At 40.6% G+C, this 18,316-nt stretch overlaps 1 protein-coding gene across 1 annotated transcript in view; it reads left to right on the forward strand.

Annotated features, from left to right (window-relative positions):
- Nucleotides 1–18,316, forward strand: part of gas7b (growth arrest-specific 7b) — a 61,932-nt gene that overhangs the window by 20,112 nt on the left and 23,504 nt on the right. The window contains exons 2-5 of the mRNA XM_085283698.1: nt 6,661–6,778; nt 13,658–13,735; nt 15,107–15,195; nt 16,708–16,761. Coding sequence (XP_085139824.1) covers nt 6,661–6,778; nt 13,658–13,735; nt 15,107–15,195; nt 16,708–16,761 — 339 coding nt within the window. The remainder of the gene's footprint in view (nt 1–6,660; nt 6,779–13,657; nt 13,736–15,106; nt 15,196–16,707; nt 16,762–18,316) is intronic.

The raw sequence follows: 18,316 nt of genomic DNA on the forward strand, positions 1-18,316 counted from the left end.
GCATGCGCAAAAGAAGACGTCACACACAACGCGCTCTGTTCAGACCCAGAGCAAACAGTATTGTTTGACTGATGGCCCTTAATATAAAGACTTCGGACTTTACGTTTCCCAATTTTGCTTTAAGTTATAAAGTTATTTTGTTATTTACATATGGCCTAATAATGATCCTTATTGCTGTTTTAGAGAGGAGCGGTGCTTCAAAGGATAGCTGCAGATTTCTGTCAGAATCTGCAGATTATACAGTTCAAATAAAATGTTCACGTTTCTCCAAGTTGTCTTCCCAACAGTTTCACTGGAGGGCCAGGAAGCATTCACGATGTCTTCTCCGGCGCTGATAATTGGCGTCTGTCTTGTGTCAGTGACGTAAGAGACGGATTTAATTTGACGTGACCATTCAAACAGCAGTCGCTTTCTAAAACATCAGATATGTATCGGATTCAGTACCACATACAAAAGTGACCCAGGTCGGATTTGAAAAGATCGGATTTGTGCCGTTCACACTGTCATACCATGATCGGATATGTGTCGCATAGGCTCAAAAAAGTTGGATTTGATGCGCTTTCGTCTGCAGTGTGAACGTAGCCTTAGTGTAGTTGATAGTCCCAGTCTGTTGTAGCTGAAAGCTGTCAGATCAAATCACTGTAGTGTATGACATGTAAACATTTTTAGTCATCAAATCCAGTTGCTGCCAGTTTTATCAGTTGTGTGTTAGTCAAGGTAAATAAACAACTTTATCAGAAGTTGGCTTCATTTTACAAACTCTAGGATCTACAGACATCAACCGTATACTCACAGGTATGTTTGCAACTGATGCCGGTTTATACAAGAACACACAAGGTTGTCAGAATAGGATAATAGGTTGTCTAGAACTGGGATCCTCAGAGATACTGGTTTTTCAACATTAGTTCGTAGCAGAAACTGATCAGACGCCTGCTTTTCGTTGAGTATGTTCTCTTCTTCTTCTTTCTTTCCCAGACGAATGTAGAGTTTATGCAGACTTCCCGAAAATGTGTAATGGTTATTTCTCAACTTTGAGATAAGTCATCTTGGAAGACCACGTGTGTTTGGTGTTTTGAACCTTTAGAAACTCATCTTGGTGTGTATCATATTGTGGGTCTGCAGAATGTGCTTGTGCATGTTTTCTACTATGGAGCTCAGATTATCAGATTTTCCTTTGTAAGTTGTATGCTCCGCCTGGACAGCCAAAGTCTTAAGACTTGTGTAAGTTGGTAAAAACTTGTTGTTCTGTTTAAGGTGTGTTCCAAGCTTAAGAAGAATACCATACCCCTCTGTGTATTTCCATGTTTTCTGTCCTCTATTGTGACTGTAAACAGTTGAAACGATAGCCTGGAAAAGATGAGACAGAATTCAAAAAAAGCAAACATGGTATTCATAACTTCAACCTGATAGTGACATTTTAATGAAACCACAATTCACTCGTTTAGATCATTGCTCAAACTAATATTTCTCTTATCTTCAAGATTCTCTAATGACATCTGAAATGACTAATACGCCTTCAATTAGAGGTTTATCTTTTAAACTGGGGTCTGCAGAGCCCGCAGAGTGCTGAAACGATTATAGTGGTTGCTCATCAGTCATCACAGGCCCTGATGAGTCCTTGCTTTCGCTACCAGGGGCAATTCTGGCAAGACATGAGTGTGGAGCCAAAGGCAGTCTGGGGCTTGGAAGGTTAACCATCTGGAATGGTGCATTATTTAAAGTTGCATATGCCTAGGCAAGCTGGCTCTCAGATTCTTAATATTTCCCACTGCCAAGGTGTTCCCATTCTCTCATTCACATCTGATTTTTATTTTTTTTCCACGACAGGGCTGTCAGATCTGTCACAAACTTCTGTCAGGAAGGAGAGTTTTAACTTGTGCTCTTGTGGCTCGGTCCAAACTTTGCTCGCTTGTGAAATTTGTTGATGTTTGAAGAGACTGAAATTTAATACAAGACTCAGAGACACTCTTTTTTTAAATTGTTGTGCTAAAAATGAACTAAAATGTCTTCGTGGCCAAGAGTTTTTGCATATTATGTGTCCTCAGCTCAAGCAGCCCACTCCCATCTGTCTTTGCCTGCTACTAAGAGCCATATCTGCTCAGCTCCGAGAACAACAATACTGGCCTAACATTTCACTGATAATGAGCATGTGACCTAACAATAGAAAGACGCCAACAGGAAAGCAGCCAGGAAATGCAGAGAAAACTCCAAGGGTGTTTTGTTAGTGTAGTACATGAGATCTGTTAACCTGGAAGATCATTTAGGCTTTGGAGATGTATCGATGGTATGTAAATGAAGTCCTCTGATAAAAACAGACCAGAATCTCGTTCCGATTGATGCTGTAAGGTCAAACTTGGAGGGCAAACATTCTGGATGTGAGTTTAATTTGCCCATTGTCCAGTGTTATTGTCGAGTGTTAATAATATACATATTACTGGGTTGCTAGATGAACTAGTTAAGTGCTGTCGTTGCTTATAGAAGTGTTTAAGTGTAATAATAAAGTTAAAAAAATGTCTACAGGTTCAATTCAATTCAATTCAATTTTATTTATATAGCGCCAAATCACAACAAAAGTCGCCTCAAGGCGCTTCATAGATACAGAGAAAAACCCAACAATCATATGACCCCCTATGAGCAAGCACTTTGGCGACAGTGGGAAGGAAAAACTCCCTTTTAACAGGAAGAAACCTCCGGCAGAACCAGGCTCAGGGAGGGGCGGGGCCATCTGCTGCGACCGGTTGGGGTGAGAGAAGGAAGACAGGATAAAGACATGCTGTGGAAGAGAGACAGAGGTTAATAACAGATATGATTCAATGCAGAGAGGTCTATTAATACATAGTGAGTGAGAAAGGTGACTGGAAAGGAAAAACTCAATGCATCATGGGAATCCCCCGGCAGCCTACATCTATTGCAGCATAACAAAGGGAGGATTCAGGGTCACCTGGTCCAGCCCTAACTATATGCTTTAGAAAAAAGGAAAGTTTTAAGCCTAATCTTAAAAGTAGAGATAGTGTCTGTCTCCCGAATCCAAACTGGAAGCTGGTTCCACAGAAGAGGGGCCTGAAAACTGAAGGCTCTCCCTCCCATTCTACTTTTAAATACTCTAGGAACAACAAGTAGGCCTGCAGAGCGAGAGCGGAGCGCTCTAATAGGGTGATATGGTACTACAAGGTCATTAAGATAAGATGGGGCCTGATTATTTAAGACCTTGTATGTGAGGAGCAGGATTTTGAATTCAATTCTGGATTTAACAGGAAGCCAATGAAGGGAAGCCAAAACAGGAGAAATATGCTCTCTCTTTCTAGTCCCTGTCAGGACTCTTGCTACAGGTCATTCTAAAAAAATTGTTTGGGTCACTGTAGCTAAGGTTTACCTTTACAACAGCTGTATGAGGTTGATTTTTATAAAACTATAAATGTTATAAATGTAGAAAGTTTATATCAGTGATCCCCAACCCCCGGGCCACGGATCGCTGCCAGTACCGGGCCGGGAGAGTTGAGGCTTGGTGTCACGGTCTGCGGCGGGCGGACCGTGTGTGGGAGTGTGAGGTTCCAGGTGCAGACATAGACGAGGAGACAGTACTGAACTTGAAATGAAAAGCGAGCCTTTATTTGGGCTGAATAATGTGGCAAACAACAGAAAGCACTGAGGCAAAGCTAAACTAGAAGCTGAACTGGGAAAACTAAGAACTGACACTTAACTCAGACAGCAGGGAAGGCTAAGACAGGGTGACAACGATGCATATGACGGAGACAACTATGAACAGGACTCTGTGCTGGAACAACAAAGAACTGTGAAACATATACACGTAAGCAACGTGGACATGACCAGCACAGGGTCCTGAAACCTGGCGTAACATGGGGGAAGTTGAACAGACGACGCAGCGACGAACAAAACAAGACTGAGGACTTAAATACACACATGAGGTGATCAGGGGAAGTGGAGACACATGAGAACACAGCTGACAAGAAGGAAACATAATGACAATACAGGGGAGAGTAACACTAACTACAGTGAACAAAGAACACCATACTCTTTCAAAATAAAACAGGAAACACAGAGACCTAGACATGGAGATAGAACATGAACTTAACCTAACCAGAGACATGAAACATGACAGGTAGACACATGGACCAGGGAGAGATGACAAAAGGGACTAAGAAACCAAGGACTAAACTGCAAACTAGAAAATAACTAGATGCGTTAAACTACACATGTGGATACAAAAATATGCATTAGAACGTAAACCCTGGGCCTCATGGCCCAGTACTGTGACACTTGGGTGTGAAATTTATGGTTTTCAGGGTTTTTAACGGTTTTTATCGTTATTTTTTTATCGTTTTTATAGTTAACTTGGTTTCCCTGGGTCTTTTCCCGTGTGTTATGAATAAATCTTCTGTTTGTTTGGTACTGGTTTTATTTTGTTGTATTTATCTGTGACACCTTAAAGGTGAGTCTGTGAAAATATTGTCAGACATAAACTGGTCCGTAGCGTAAAAATGTTGGGGACCACTGGTTTATATTATTTGGGTTGTGGCGTCTTTGAATAGCATGTGGATGCCACCTCAGATAGCTGTAGCTGCTAGCCGTCTATTAAGCTTTACCCTGGATGAGACGTCTTGACAGATGATGTGGTATTAAGGTTTTATGGAGCATTTCTAAAATAATTATCTGGCAAATGGCTTTTGTGATGTTAAACATGGTCACTTGATGCTCTAAAAACCAACACGGTAAATCCAGAAAGATTTCGATTCAGGATTCTTTTGAGTTCCATGTTTCTATCTGCTCATTTCTCTTCCCTGGATAAGTTATTAGGTCTCACCAGACAGGAACTTTCACTAAAACATGATTAACATCTAGACAGCCGGGCCCAAAGGCAGATTTACTGTGTCACAAAGACCAAATAACAACGCAACATGATAAGAGCCCTAAGCTGGCTCCTGCATTGCTGCTACGTCAGACATCGGGTCTTGCTTACACCCTTGGCTTGGTCTCGTCTTGCTTTCACAATTCTACTCTGAAACTGTGAAAACGAATTTGCAAAAGCACATGTTTGACTGAGAGATGTGCGAAGTAAATGAAGGCCGTCTTCCCTACGCAGGCACAACCGTACACTGTAGCACTAAGCTCTGCTGTAGCTGTATCTGTGGTTTGACTGTCATGTTGTCTTTTACACTCTTTCCATTTCTTTTTCAGTGCACAAACCACACTCTGTCACTGCTGCCACTGGAAATAGCTCTGATTTTCTTTTGTAGCATGCCGTTTATCCATCGTTACTTCTCTGCGACCACTTTTCATTTCTGTAAGAAATTACCAGACGATTTTTCAAAGACACATGAAGGACAAATATAAAAGTGACCACCGAGACCATCAAAGAGAAAACTTAGCTGAGATGCTGTCGGAGAGTGTGTAATTACACATAGTCGTAAGTCTCCCGAGGTTGACATGTGTTCATGCTCTCGAGCCCTGTGGGACCACAGAGGTCTGGGTTTTATCCTTCTTCCTTCCTTTCTATCCTTCTGCTTCTTTCACTGAGGGCAGCAGTTACATGTAATGGATTCATTCTCCAGGGACATTTTGGGCTTAAATAGTTACTGACTAGCAATTGATTACCCCTAAATGGGTAATGAGATGGTTTCCATTAAGAAATGTGTTGTCTGTCCTCATCCCAGGTGCCTCTAATGATAATGAAGTGCATTCCTGTTTCCTGGATTCCAAACTCGTACCCAGAGTGGCCTTTCAGGACAGTTAGTTTCACTCATTACTGGTTTCCCCAGTGCTTCCTGTTGTCATTCTCTCACATAACAACACTTGAACTGACCCAGAACCTACTAGTTTGTTTAGATGCAGAGAGCATGCTTTTTCACCATCTGAGTTTCACAGTGATTAATACTTAAAAATGCATCATTTGAAGACCAAGATCAGGACTTGTAAATGTCTAGCAAATACAATTGGTCTTATAGTTTAAAAGGCTAAGTAATGCCACCCTCCATGCCTAAATGCATAATGTTTCTCCTTCTCCTTAAGCATGATTATAAATTCAAGGGTTTAGAGTCAGTATTCAGAGATGGAGTTTACTGTGCGGTTTGTAAGTGCTCCAAATCTTTATCCTTCAAAGACATATCCATTTACCACCAGTGATTGGCTCAAATATCTTCGCAGTTTGTAAAATGAACCTCTTATGCCAGACTTTCTGTTGAGGAATAGAGCTGGAATTTCATTTGGCTCTCTCGGGTCTCCAGACAGCATCCCCACAAAGTGTTACAATAGTCTCAGCCCTTTGTTTTTCTGCTAATCAGTAGCAGATGTGCGCAGTTTGGCTACATGTTCTCTCTCTCGATCGTGTTCTTCAGCTGTCGGCTGTGTGTGCTCATGTGCTGACTCTGGAGCTCTGGAGCTTTCCGTCCAACCTCAGGGCCATGCCAGTTTCTTGTTTTCTGTGTAGCAGCGGCAGCAATTCCGCCTGCTCCGCTATGATGTCATCGATGGTTGCGAAATGCTTGAGGAAATGAGAACCTCATTGAACCCAGGCTGTACATGTCTTCTGCACCAGTAGTATAGCCTAATCTTTCTTTTAACTCTAAACGTTAGGTTAAGAAACAGTGAGTAAACTAAGACTCTTCATCATTATTGACATTTCTTACTTTTCTGTTTTGATAGAGGACAGCATCTCTGAGTCAGATTCCTGTTGAGGATCTCAAAGATCCCCTGCCTCCTCACTGGAAATGCTATATGTCTCCACAAGGGCGGCGATACTATGTCAACACCACAAACAACGGTAAGCGAAAATGTAATGTGGATTTTTTAGACGTGCTGTGAAAAGAAGCCGAAGCAGGAATATCACTAGCCTGGCTTTTTGTGGCTTGCTTTCCTATTCAAGCCTAAGGGCCCTCTTCAGTTTTTGTTTTCAGTCCCAGAGGTCACTGCTTAAATGGTAAATGGAGTGGTACTGATGTAATGCTTTTCTAGTTTATGTGAGCGCTCAAAGCTCTTTCTTACTACAAGCCTCATTCACCCATTCACACAGGCCTAAGCGTTTTTTAACCTAACACTTACACTGCAATGGATGTATTGGGGAAAGTCAGAGTTCATGTCTTCCCAAAGGATACTTTGACATGCAGATGTGAGGTGCTATAATCTAATCACTGACCTTACGATTGGTAGACAACCAATTGTTAGCCTAAGACCAGATTTACTAAACAGAGCAAAATAGAAAATAAAATAGTTCTCATAGGTGTGGTTAGTTTTACAGGCGACTTATAAAAATTGAGCTGCTTTGTCCATTAAATTTAACATCAAACGCAAAGAGTAAGTCAATTTTTTCAGCGATAAGTATTGACACAATTAACAGTAAATTGCATATCATAAATGTCAGTAAATCAGTTTGTGTGTTTGATCTTGTCATGAGGTTTCATTATTAGCTTTAGCACGCTATGGAGTCAAGCCTAGCAGTTTCGCTGTGTTTCATTCCACATTAGCTAAAAAAATCAGCAGATGCAGCTTTGAAAGGGTGGTGACCTTCCAAAACAGAGAAATGGAGACCTGAGTGAAGTAGTTTTTAGCTGTTATTACTTATTATTATAAGCTTCAGAATCTAGCTAGCTGGTGCCCCCTGCCTACATGCTAAGCTAGGCTAATCACCTCCTGACTTGAGAACCATACTTGGCACAGTGTTGCCAGGACCAAACACACTACCATTTGATCAAAACTCTTTACTTCTGAGTTATATTCTGAAACCACATTCAAAAGGCATCACACCAGAACATTTATAACACTGTGCCTTTCCTCCTCTAGAAAAAAGTGCCAACCACACACTTCCTTCCAGTTACACAGTGAACGTCAAACTGTGCCAAAGCTTCAGTTTTCACTTTGTATACTACACATGATAGTTAATATTAAAAGTATGCTGAATTAGCTATTAGCAGTTTCCGTTTGGAATTTACCCCTGAATGTAGTTACAGCTATAACCAGGCGTTCTGATACTAGTTACCCTTAAGGGCAAGTTCTGTAGTTACAATAATCATCACCTTTTGGTTGTCAGTGTGTAAATGTAATGGAGCTATAACTCAGAGAAGTATTGGTATTTTTTGCAAAACCCACTAAATCAGTTTACTGAGAAAGTAAAACAGGTTCACCTGGGTTTATTAGTTGGTTTATTTCTGCAGATTTATTTCTTCAGCTGCCATTATTAATTTTTGCACTCTGACGCTTGTGCTGTCTGTTGGGGTTTCTTTGTTAATACATGTCTCTAAAAGACATGCTTATAAACATTCATTTCCCATTTGCCACATTGAAGTAAAAGATTTCCTGCTTTGCTCTCAGACCGCTCTTTGAATTCTCAATAATATGTTTTCTTTCATGAAACAGAAAGCTAGCAGAGCTCTGTTTTGATCTTTAAAATGATACCTGCGTGATTTCATGTGACTGTAATCCGGCTGAATGTTCACTCAGTGTCTGTTGTAGTCATGGTACCAGAGAGAGACGCCATCCATCAGGGCCTGTAAGGACAGACCCTGCTGATAGTGCCTTGTTTCTGTCAACACAATCACCTCTCAGTGTCTCCCTGATTAGACACACACACTGACACACTGGCACAGAGACAGCTTAATACTATCCCAGAGTGAAGTCACTATAAAACTTGACTGATGATACTAATATCTTACAACTCTTGTGTGCCTTTGGGTTAAATAATACAGGTAAGAGTGGTTTATACATGCAACTGTCACACAAGCAGCATGACGACATTACATTCACATTTACATTCTACAGCAGTGCGCAAACTTGTGTAAACCATGCATACATTTAGTCTTACTAGCATCCTTTACCTTCAGGTGAAAACCAACAAAATCAAGAAGTCAGTAAATGAAAACAATCCTCATTTCCTCCTACTGAGCCAAAATAAAAACAAATTATATTCAGTACATTTTTCTGTCACTCAACTTCAAGACAGTTTGGCAGGGGCTCTCGTTTCCTGCGCTGCGTTCAGACAGAGAGCTGGCTCTCAGGCGTGGAGATTGGACCAAACGCTCACTTTTCAGTGTGAATTCCTACCAGAACACATAACCACGTGTCAGTAATAAGACCTGACAGAACAGTTAGAAACATTATTCATACTTGGCCTTGTGTTGTGAATCAGCTTGTTGTACTGGTTTCACATGTGCACCTATCTCCTTCATATAACTGGGATTGTGGCCTAGCAGTCACTGATGACCCTCACATCAAACCTGCTCACAGCATGCTCGCCTCTGATCACGGCTGCGGCGGTCAAGTTGCGGTCATTAGCACGGATCTAAACTTAGCTGAGGTCTCCACCCAGGCACGAGCCAAGGGTTTCTCCTTCTGCTCCTTTAGGATTTAATGAGGTGCTTAAGTGCTGCTGTCTTAAAAGTTGGACCCAACTCGCACTCTCACTGGATAAGACTGTTGTTGAATAGTAAAAACATCTATTTCTCCCTTTCACATTATTCCACTGAGAAGTCAGCAGATCTTACTTGTTTTTATGCGTTTGGTGCTATAAAAGGAGTCCCACAATATTTCCTATGAGAAAAAAAATGATTAATTTTTCATAACTTTTTTTGTTGTTATTTTTTTCACACATCAGCAGCATCTGTATCCTGGCTCATAAAAAAAGCAATATTGTTGCTATGGTGTTGTGAAACTGGCCTCACAGGGCACGGGAAAAACCTGCAGGACTTATTTTCTGAGTCTTAGCTGCACGATGACTAAAAGCTTAGAGAACGCTCGGTCCTGACGCACGCACACAACCGCTGTACTACAGGTCTTGTGGTTTTTTTTCTCTTCACTACCACAGCAGCTGTTTCCAAACAAACACATTTGATACAATTTTTAGGTATTTATAGCAACTCTGCTATTTTCTTTGGACTTCCCTTTGGTTACGCTAAAGTTCAGCGAGATTAGATTGTATATGTGTGTGTACGTGTGTGTATGTGTGCACGCGTGCGTGTGCATTTGTGTTTCTGTGTCACCATGGTAACAGCAGAGTGCGTGGGTGAGGGCTGCATGTCCTTGTGTTGGAGATTGTTTTTTTTTTTCTAGGTTTTCCTTCCTGTGTTGCTGGGTGCAGCAGAGCCGCGGTGCTGGCTGTTGCAGCTTGTACCCGTCTCCTCAGAATCTCCACTCATCCCAGTGAACCAGTGGGCTGCTGGATAAACATACTAAACCAAAGTCATTCCAGCCAGAGCACACATGCTGTAGATACAGATTCAGTCCCAGGATTTTTAAGGCCGAATTGTAAAAGCAATTAAATCTGCCCTGTTACAGCATACCCTGTTTTGTGAAAACATGCAACATTAAATGTGTATAAGTTACTTTTCAAATACAGTAAACTACTAAAATTCAGCTCAACATTCAGTTAACAACATATTTGATTCACTTTTTCCATGAGATTAAGTGAACATGACTAATAAGTAGTTAAATGATATAAATAAGAGCCTAAAAGTCTTATCAAGGTGGCTACTGGCACGACTGCTTCTAAAGGACTTTACTTGAATCTGACAAAAATGACTTTACAATGTTATAAGTTCACATAAGGTACACAGACAGTGTACAGTATTTATGTTTAGTGTTTTTGATTGTTTTCCCCATATTTTTCTGCATGTTAGGAAAAGCACATGTCAGTGCGTCTACAATCTGGAGATAACACAGTGAGTGAACGGGCTGCTTGGACTGATAAAAACCAGATACAGGAGGTAGCTAATCCATCAGGGACCTGTGTCATATGGTTATGAATAAAATATAGCATCAGTGTCAAAGCTAACTAGGCCATTCTCCTTCTCCCTGTTTCGAATCAGGGATCTCTCTCGGTGTGGCGTCGTGGACAATAAGCTGTCGGCGTGTTGCTATCGGACCTGCTGTCGACTAGTTTCATTCATTCATTTTTACTTTTAAGCATCGCTGTCTTCCGTTGTCAGTCACACTGTGCAAAATGAAAATCCGAGACGTTTGCTCTATCCGAAAAGAAATGAATGCTTTTATGATCCATAAATGAGCCCGTGCTGATGCAGCTTGGATCATTAGATGACTTCATTCTGTCATTGATTTCATGAATCTGCTTCATTAAGACCCACGTGAAACCTGAAAAGGGCGGATAGAAAAGCGAGTAAACTGCACTCTTTGGTCTCTGTTCTGTAATCCAGGCTGTCAAAGTAATTTAGGATGATTGACAGCTTTTTAGACTTCATCTCCTCTGTGACAAGGCAGGCTGATGAAAATCACTCCTGCTGCTGCATATGTATCACTGTATCTGTATGAACGAATGCAGCAAATGTTAAGACTGATGTGTGTAAAAAAAAACAAAAACAAAACAACAAAAAAAAAAAAACAGGTTCATGGAAATGATCAGAGCCAGTTGCCTGGAAACTCAATCTGTCCCTCTCTGGGATTGAACATATAGTAAATATGTGGGCTTTCGCACCTTTTAATACAAATAAAAGTGCTATTTGGTTGGAAAAAATATTTACGGGCAATTCATGCTGAAAATGATTGTGATAGCCTTCGTTAATTTGTAAATCTAGTTTAAATCTGACTAAGAGGGATTTATGAAATTGTATTTTTAATGATGTTTTGAATGCTATTCCTCTGGCAATACATAGAATGACAATAACAAGCAATTTCCCTCTGCTAAGAAGGTTATACAATAATTTTCTGCTTTAATATCCCATTTTTCTTACTGTATCGATTTGTTTGTGACAGCCTAACAGAGAGGAATTGATACATTTATGGCCAGCGAGTGCCGGCTCTGCCCCGATGTTGTACATCAAACATGAAGGCACAGCCTCTCTCCATAAGCTCGCTGCCAGTTATCCCCTCCATGCGTGTCATTTGAGCTGATGGGCTTGGCTCAGTTGTCTCCTCTGCTGAGCAGCGCCAAATAGAGCAGGGCCGGCCTAAAAGACCCGAATGAAATGAGAGCTCTTTACATGTTTGTGCCTATTCTCTCTGTGATCATAGAAAATGGCTAATTGAGCCCAGCACTGTGGTCAGAATGGACATAAGGGAGTTCAAATGAAAGGGGTATCTTCTAGGATCTGCATTGGACTTGCTTTTACAATCTTCAATTGCCAGCAACTTTTCCAGCAGGAATGAAACTGGGATAGATGTTGGGAAAGTATCATCAGTACCTCTGAGAAGCTTCATTAATACTTTTTTTTTGCTTGGTTCAAAGCTTGAACCTTTTGTACAGGTACAGTTCAACCAGGAAAAGAGAACAGGTGGTTGATAAAAGACGTGTATATATATATATTTTTGTAGCAGCCAGAACAGATGTCATTAAAAAATAAAGGCTGGGTAGACCTTCAACTTCCACATGACTTCAAGTGGGAGTTCTTGCATTTCAGTTGGCCTGTGACACGTCTATAGCTCAAGTAAAGTTTACTCTGTGATGTTTCCATTATTAAGTGTATAGTACTTTTTCTAACTCTGCGATGCAAAAAATAACTAAACTTTCACCACTGGAAAGAGGACAGCGTTTCCTCAGTGGGTGTGTTGAAACGCATTCTTGTGTTTGCTAGCTTTTGATATTTCTAATTTTCCAGAAAAACATGCTAGAACTGACAAAAGGCAAATATTTTATATTAATATGGCATACTATATTTCTACATATTTGTGTCTGCATGAACAGAGACAGTGGCTTAAATCTCTATAGTAAAATCTTGATATTTGGCAAACATCCTTCCACTTTGACTGCATTTGAGCTGGAAGCATCGCCGATACAAACACTGTCCCTGTCCTTCCAGTGTGGTAAATGTTCATCTTGTCCAGTGCAACAGGTTGATCCAGGAGGTTTTGATGGAACGAGGTTTCTGTACAGCTGTAGCTGCCACGCAGCAGTCTCTGATTTTCTGTTGCTAAGTGATCCTGACTCTTAGAGGAATATGAATCAAACAGACTTCACTCTTGTCCAGTTTTTCTGGGTGTGATGAAGGTTGTTAGTTTGATCCTCGGTTCTTCCAGTCGGCATGTCTTAAATTTCTTTGGGCAAGATGCTGAACCCCATGTTGCCCTGACGTATCCGTCCAAAGAATCAAAGACGTATCCTTTCAGTTCTATTCTGAGCCTTCAAGACTCAGAATAAAAGAGGCGCATGAAGGTGAAGTCCATTTGAATACTGACAAAATAATGTCAGTAGTCAAAAAGTTATTAGTCTGACCTACAGACCTAGACCTATCTAGCTACATCTTAGCTACTAAAACAGTGACAGTTATATTTAACACATTTGCAAATGTTGTGGTCAAAATAGAAATTGACACACATTATCTCTTTGATTATAACAGGTCCTAGAACACTTGCACTGTTCCTGTGTTGTCAACAATGACTCTTTTTTTTTTTTTTTTACTACTCGAGAATCAAAAGAGGCCTCACGTTAAAAATACGAACACTATAAATCAAAATTATAGCTGATACACGATGTAGAAGTGAAACAGAATAGATGCCCTCTGACTGCGGTCGAGATGTGGCTTTTTTTGAGTTTAACTGCTGACTACAACAAGAGCTAAGTTCCATCTGTGAATCACTTCTTCTTATGGTTTCCAAAGTTGTTTCCAAAGTTGTCAACAGAATAACAAAAGAATGTAGCAACTGGTGTTACTTTGTTAATGTCATTGTGTTCTTTTCTTCCCCTTCTCCCAAACACCAACAGAGACAACATGGGAGAGACCGTCGAGTGCACCGGGGACGCCAAAGAACTCCTTCCGACACAAGAACTCTCTGCCAGCAGGTACTGAATATTTATTTCTCCAACTCAGCCTCTTTTACTTCAACTTCCTCAAGTTATAATGCCACAGGGCTGTGAATTCTCTGAAGATTCCACAATGGCACAAAGCACCCACTCACATACACACCACACACAGTCACTTCCTGTAACTAACTTAATCTGGAGCCTCAACTAAAGAATTAAGGCCTGCAGTGTCCCTCTTTTGGCTCTGCTCCTAAAAGAAGACAGAAGGAAAGAAAGAAGCAGTAAGGTTTGTAAGTGGTAAAATACAGGAAGCGGGCTATGTTCATTCACTTTGGTTAGAAATTACTTTTCTTTTCTTGCCTTGTTAAATAAAAGAATGGAGAAAAGGTTGGCCATGTTGACTGTGTGAGTTACATTAGTGTTTAGTAAGTGGACATTCGCTGATTCTTAGTAAAAGCCATTTAACGTCTCTTTTCAGTGGTTGGAATTGTTTGGATTGTGGTTGTTGTTGTTTTCACAGGCAATCCTGCATTTTCAAATGCACTATGACCAAGATTTTCAAAATAGGTGTAATTTTTTATTCAACATGATCCAAAATGAGCAACTGACCACATAAAATATTTACCGAGGTCAAAACAGAGAATAGTTTTCTCATATCTGCTGGCCTTCAGGTAAAATCCAGGTTTAAGACACTTCGATATTGGCTTCGTTCTTCTGACCCAGAAGCTACGTCCATGTTTTTCTTTAGGTTCTTAAACCAAATGATCAATTAAAATTTGTTAAGCTGTAAACATTCATACTATTAGAAAATCTGTTAGGTTAGCATAAATTGACATTTCCTGTAAATTGCATTTTAAACTAAATGAATACTTTTTAGATTTTCTTATGTATGAAAAAAATAAATAAGTCAACACACTAATGGATCATTAACAATAAAGCACAACTATTTTCTTTTTATCTAACAACATGAACAACGTTTAGCTGTAGGCTAAAATTGTTAGCTAATTAGCTGCTATAGCAGTATCCTCTTTCTGGCTAGCCACTGATCCATTGGCTTTGTTATTCTAAATCTCTATCTGAAAATATGTCAATTCAGTGATTTACTGTAAAACTGAGATTTTTACATATATAAACCTTTAAGACATTCCCATGTAACCTGGTGGTGGATTTACCTATACCACAAGCTAGTGTAATGTAGCTAACTGATTATGTGTGTTTGTTCCATTAAAGGCATTTTCAGACCACAAAGCAGAAATAAGTTCAGTTCAGTTGTGGTTTGGTTCAGCTCTTAAAGAGGAGGAGCAAACTCCCTTATGATAAGAATAAGTTTACATCTTATCCATAGAATCCTGAATGTCTTTCTTTCTGCCTGTCTTTATCTGTCCTGGTGTCTCTCATTTGTTTTTCCAGTGAATGGATTTCACTCAGGTGGTAGTCCCTTGCATCATGTGGAGCACTCACACAACAGTCTGGTTAGGAAGAGCAATACAGAGCCCCAGGTAAAGCTGTCTGATTTTATTATTTTTAGTCCTTGACTATATCACTGAAAGCATAGATGCAAAAGATGTGGATATTCAGCTGTCAAGGCTTGCTTGTTTGCTCCTTTCGAAGAAAGTCTGTCGCTGTTTTTTAAAGTTTTACTATCCCAAAGACTCAAAAGCGATGTGAGTCCCCCAAATTTAGCACAAAAGTTGTGAAATGTCACATGGAGTGAAATTAACTAAAATTAGTGGTGTTGGTGTCTTTCCAAGGTTTGAGAAAACTTGTCTCACTGCTGTTTCTTCGTGCTCTAAATCATCTTCCACCCTGCCAGGTTTTTCACAGGCATGACATTTAAACAGTCTGTTTGTCCTGCTGTATGCTCCCCGCCACATGTAGATAACTGCTTATTTTAAGAACAAGCGTACTATGACTCAGTTTTGTCTCATAGTGTATCAGTTTAGGACACATGAGGACAAGAAGTTGAGGTTAGAGCTCCACAGGTGCAGTACAACTAACCAAAGTACTTGGTAATGGCATTGGAGTGCAGAAGAGATAAATAACCCCTGTGAGGGTGGGACGAGGCTGTTTAGACGCTTTGATTAAGACTTAAAACAATTTCCCAGTAAACTGGTGCGGCTCTATCAGGACGTTATTGTGGATATAATAATAAATGACCCTGCTTCTGCTTCTCTGTTGCAAAATCATTGCTTTAGGTTAGTTTGTCTGCCAACACAACTCGATCCATATCCAGTGTTTAGAAACAATTAAAGATGTAATGATGTACAGCTATACTGATGATGCATGATGTCATGATCAGACCACCTCTCTCTTTCTCCGCTCGGTATTAATGGAGCAGCTGATGGCAGTTTGAGCACATTAATCCCTCCTACAGTATCTGCTCCCCTGATCATAATTAACCAGGCACTCAGGGTGCAGTTATACAGGATCCACCCACCAGTTTTTCACTCGCTGTCACCTCACTTCTCTCCTTTTCTGCATCGCAGACTCGTGTACACAAACCCGCTCATTCAAAAACTGCAAACACGCACATGATGCTAATGACTCAAGGTCCTGTTCCCTTTTCTATCTTTAATTATTTTGTGGGAAAAGAGGTGATAAACTCCCTATACTTTCCATCTAGCTTTACTGTTTAACACTTATTTATTTCACCCACTGCTGCTTCAGCCCAGAGCACTGGAAATGACTCTATTCTGAGCTTAAGTGTTGGAAATCACACACACATGCATCAACATTCACACAAAGAGAGAACGCAAGCCGTGCTTTGCTTTGCTCTGCAGAACTATCCTCCCTACTCTGCACAGCAACACACACACACACAAACACACATCCATACACACTAGCAGCAGCAGCACCAGGAGCACAGAGAGCGCCAGACAGACGCTAACAGCGCTCGCCTGGAAAACAACTGTGTTTGCGTGCATGTGCGGGTGGCGGTGTGTGTACGCCGAGCAGTCATGTCTGACACGGAGGATGGAGTTTTTGACGGAGCGTCCTTCTTCTCTCTGCAGTGCCCAGGATCGACGTCGCCCACGAGGAAACACAACAAGGAGACCACGGTCACGGTGAGTGGGGCAACTACTGGGAACTCTTAACTAACCATGAACTCACCCCAGAGCACTACAATAGTCCCAAAGGACCAGCAAGGAAGAACTTGAGTCTTTATTTCTGAACTTATTAGCTAAAAAAAAAATATGTCTAATGCAGACGTCCCTCCTGGTGGACTTTTTATCCAACCTCATGATTTCTGCATCATTTAAAATACATCAGTGCATATACTAACTAACTAAACCTTAACTGCATTGTAGCTGTAAATGCTTTTCATTTTCTCTTCAGGCTTGCTTTGTTTGTTTGTTTGTTTTTTTTATCTGTCCGCTCCTGTGAGAATTGTTCGATGCTTATTTTCAGTTGCTAGTGTACAGATACACAGTGACATCATCCTGTTCAGCATCCAGATGATTTCTCCTCTGCTGTCAGGTCATTACTTCCTGTTTGGCCTCACACTAGGAAAATAGCAGACGTCCTGCTCCCAGGAGGTCATGGATTAAGCCCAGGCTTTTATTTTCTCAGGATATATATATGTGTATAAAAAAAACATGCTTGAAATGTAAGGGGGAGGGGGCATTTCTTGGCTTCCATAGCAACCAGAGCGATGCTATTGATAAGCAGATAGTTATAAGAGGAAACAGGAGTGAGAAAAGGGAGGTGAGAACAGCAACAGTCGATATCAAATAGCTACTACTGATGCCGTCTGCTGACAGCGAAGTCTTGAAGAGGTCAGGTGACCTTCAGAAAAGTCACGCTTCTCTTCTTGCACAGGAGATACACACTTTGCAGTGGTAGAGACCTGTTGTTTATCTTTTTGAACATCACAGTGAGGATAAAAGGATGAATAAATTAAAAAAAGATGAAGCTAAATAAATAAGAAGTATTCTCATCACCAGACCAGTTTAGACTATAATACTATAAAACATGTTTCAGTAACAATATCAAATTTAGATTTAAGTTTTTAAGTGTATACTTTGAAACACTGTTTCATTTTCAGCCCTCAGGCTGATGGGGCATTGTTGTCAGGCGGGCAGGTGGGCGACGTTGATAAATGGCAGGATTGTCAACTTGATACCATAGGTGTATCTACTAAAAATCTCAGAGAAGTTCAAATCCCTGTCACCTCGGCCTCGAGGCCTCGGTTAGAGATCAAGTTTTGATTGTAAATGCAATCAGTCGAAAAGGAAGATTGATTGATTGGTGAATCTACTAAGAGGCTGAAGCTGAGCTTTTATTTTTGTAAGACAAAAAGTCTTTATTTTAGCATAACAAGAACAATTTGTCCAAGATTGCTGGATTGTAAAAACTCAAAACAAAGCAGTGCACACTGATTGTAAGCCTTATCGCTGATACGGTAGTATTCAGTGACATGATAACACCAAACACCAACCAATCCAGCTAATGACATGTTGTAACTCTTGGCCTCCAAAAGAACGTACGTTAGAAAACTAACAGATTATTGTGCTAATTACTGGACATGCTGTAACTTGTTCACTTATATTAAAGCAGATAAACACATGGTCGTCCATGTGTGACGCAGCAGAGGGAAAGCCAGCAACAATGCTGACAGAG

This window comes from Mchenga conophoros, linkage group LG8 (genome assembly GCF_057382185.1).
Source record: "Mchenga conophoros isolate Kocher_MC1m ecotype Shallow Benthic linkage group LG8, M_conophoros_male_GT1.1, whole genome shotgun sequence".
Taxonomy (NCBI): domain Eukaryota; kingdom Metazoa; phylum Chordata; class Actinopteri; order Cichliformes; family Cichlidae; genus Mchenga; species Mchenga conophoros.